Source organism: Protobothrops mucrosquamatus, unplaced genomic scaffold (assembly GCF_001527695.2).
Source record: "Protobothrops mucrosquamatus isolate PMUCROS unplaced genomic scaffold, P.Mucros_1.0 scaffold14, whole genome shotgun sequence".
NCBI classification, from domain to species: domain Eukaryota; kingdom Metazoa; phylum Chordata; class Lepidosauria; order Squamata; family Viperidae; genus Protobothrops; species Protobothrops mucrosquamatus.
This window is the reverse complement of record NW_015386401.1, coordinates 1,237,344-1,240,166: the sequence shown is the minus strand read 5'-3', so window position 1 is coordinate 1,240,166 and position 2,823 is coordinate 1,237,344. Positions and strand designations below refer to the sequence as shown.

At 47.1% G+C, this 2,823-nt stretch overlaps 1 protein-coding gene across 1 annotated transcript in view; it reads right to left on the bottom strand.

Moving 5' to 3' along the window:
* Positions 1-2,823, bottom strand: part of TJP3 (tight junction protein 3) — a 28,348-nt gene that overhangs the window by 2,933 nt on the left and 22,592 nt on the right. The window contains exons 13-14 of the mRNA XM_029283088.1: positions 2,344-2,414; positions 920-1,231 (exon numbers count right to left, since the gene is read on the bottom strand). Of these exons, the coding sequence (XP_029138921.1) occupies positions 920-1,231; positions 2,344-2,414 (383 nt within the window). The remainder of the gene's footprint in view (positions 1-919; positions 1,232-2,343; positions 2,415-2,823) is intronic.

Below are 2,823 nucleotides of genomic sequence, written 5' to 3'. Positions count from 1 at the left end.
CTTGGAATCCTGGTCTGTTCGTCTTGTTTGCAACGTGTTCCTGTGGACTATTTCCTTCCTTTGGACTTGAGTTTTGCTGTTTGTGTTTTGGACTTATTGACAGGTTTGTCACCCAAATAAAAGGGATTTTGTTTTGTTTTAAAGTCTCCAGCCTATTGTATCAGCAGGGGTTTGGTCCTTGTGCCTCTAACAAGGATGGAAATAGGCTGGGATAGAACACATGGCTGGCTCAGGAATTCTGGGAGTTGAAGTCCACGAGTCATAAAAGAGCCAAGGTTGCCTACCCCTGCCCCAGGCCTTGGACTGGCACCGGTTCAAGGCCCACTAGGAACCAGGCTGCGGAAGCGATCAAAGCCCCATCTGCACACGCACGGGATCCAGGCAATGTGTGAAACCACCACGCCCCGGTCTGTAGAAAAAAACTGCCCTCCACGGTACCGGTCCCTGGCGCCCAAAAGTTGGGAATTGCTGTTGTAGAAGACTGATTGGAATAGACTTTGTTTGGAAAATGACTCTTAGCTAAAATATTTTTCTGAGCAGCTTAGGAAGTTTCAGACAGGCTAATCAGAGAAGTCCAATAAAATCAAACGATTCATGTCTCATATAAAAAAACAAAAAAAAAACAAAAATGAAAAGCAAAGTCTAAATAGAAGATAATAAATAACCTGGATTTCGTTTTGTAAAAAAAAACAACCAACTACCTTTGGGCTAAAAAGCTAACCTATTGCAGAGCCAACAGATCTGGACTGCAATCCGGATTTTAAAGTTATATTACTGCAGCGTTCCACCTTCTGAAACCTCGTTAAGGTTCTTATGATTCCAGAGAGCATCAGGATGGGGAAAAATTGCTGGGGAACGTTGCCTGGCTGCCTACAAGCTAGCTTAAAATCTCACTCCCACTGGGATTGTGCTCACCCACCTGTTCTTCAGTCATCCAGACAGAACGGGCCTGCTGAATTTGGATAATCTCCTTCAGGGTCTGGTACCAGTTGTTGGACCCCCCGGCCAGACTGATGGTGTCTGTAAAGAGGTGGCTGCAATACTTCTGCATCTTGGCGGCCTGCGCGAAGAGGCGGCGCGAACTCTTCTTGGAATCTGGCGCCAGCCACTGCCGCATGGCCTTGATTCCTTGCCGGCTGTCCGGCTCACAAAAGACCACAATGGGGAAATACTGCACATAATTGAGACGTTCCACAGCGGCCGGTGTAATATCCAGCAACGCATGCTTATCCTGTTAAAAGGAGAAGTGAAGTGTCAGTACCACTTCATAACGCCTTGGTAAGGCCACACTTGGAATTCTGTATCCGGTTTTGATCACCACGATGTAAAAAAGATGTTGAGACTCTAGAAAGAGTGCAGAGAAGAGCAACAAAGATGATCAGGGGACTGGAGGCTAAAGCATATAAGGAACGGCTGCTGGAATTGGGTATGTCTAGTTTAATGAAGAGAAGGACGAGGGGGGACATGATAGCAGTCTTCCAATATCTCAGGGGTTGCCACAAAGAAGAGGGAGTCAAGCTATTCTCCAAAGCGCCTGAAGGCAGAACAAGAAGCAACGGATAGAAACTAATCAAGGACAGAACCAACCTAGAACTAAGAAGAAATTTCCTGACAGTGAAAACAATTAACCAGGGGAACAACTTGCCTCTAGAAGTTCTAGGTGCTCCAACACTGGAGGCTTTTAAGAAGAGATTGGACAGCCATTTATCTGAAATGGCATAAAGCAGTGGTGGCGAACCTATGGCATGCGTGCCAGAGGCGGCACTCAGAGCCCTCTCTGTGGGCACACGCGCCATGCCCCGGAGATGGCAACTGTCCCTCTTCAACCAGCTGCCTGCTAACTCGCCGAGGTCCCACATGGCCGGATGCATCCCAGCACCCATGCGCTCGCTGGCCTCTGTATGCAGGGGCCTATGGTGTCAGGCAGCAGCTGCCCCGGCCCTGACTCACCTTGATCTGTGATAATGACACCCCCGCCCTACCTCCCCTTGCCTCGCGAGCCTCCTGTCCACCGCCCCACCTGCCAGAGACCCCTGGATCTCCCCCAACCCTGCCCGGCCCGCACAGGCGTCCCTCCCCACGAGCAAAATCGAGCTGGCCACGCCCACCCAATCTGCCATGACCACCACAGCCACGCCCACCCAGTGGGCCACACCCACCTGGCACCCGGTGATAAATAAGTGGGTTTTGGGTTGCAGTTAGGGCACTCAGTCTCTAAAAGGTTCGCCATCACTGGTATAAAGTTTCCTGCTTGAGCAGGGGGTTGAACGCCTCCAAGGTCCCTTCCAACTCTGTTATTCTGATATTCTGTTAGAATGTCTGTACACCACTTCCTTGTCTCACCTGCTTTGCAACTTGCCACACGGTGTCCAGTTTGATCACTTTGGATGATCCTCCTTCTCTGATAACACTCTCTAGAAAAAAAAATGAGAGAGGGGAAAAAGAGAGCCGATTTGAGAACACAGATAGTCCTTAACTTACGACTGTTCGTTTAGCAACCGATCAAAGTTACGACGGTGCTCAAACAGTGACTTAAAACCAGTCCTTGCACTTAACAGCCATTAGGGCTGAGGAATTTGGTGAGTTGAAAGTCTGAAAGTGGGAGAAGACTTAAAGCTATCTTAAATAATAATAATAATAATAATAATAATAATAATAATAATAATAATAATAATAATAATAATAATAATAATAATAATAATTTAATTTATACCCCGCCCTTCTCCTCACCGGACTCAGGGCGGCTAACAGCCTTATAAAACCACAATACAATACATATCTATATTAAAACCAAATTAAAAGAAAATATTTGAAAAGGCCAAT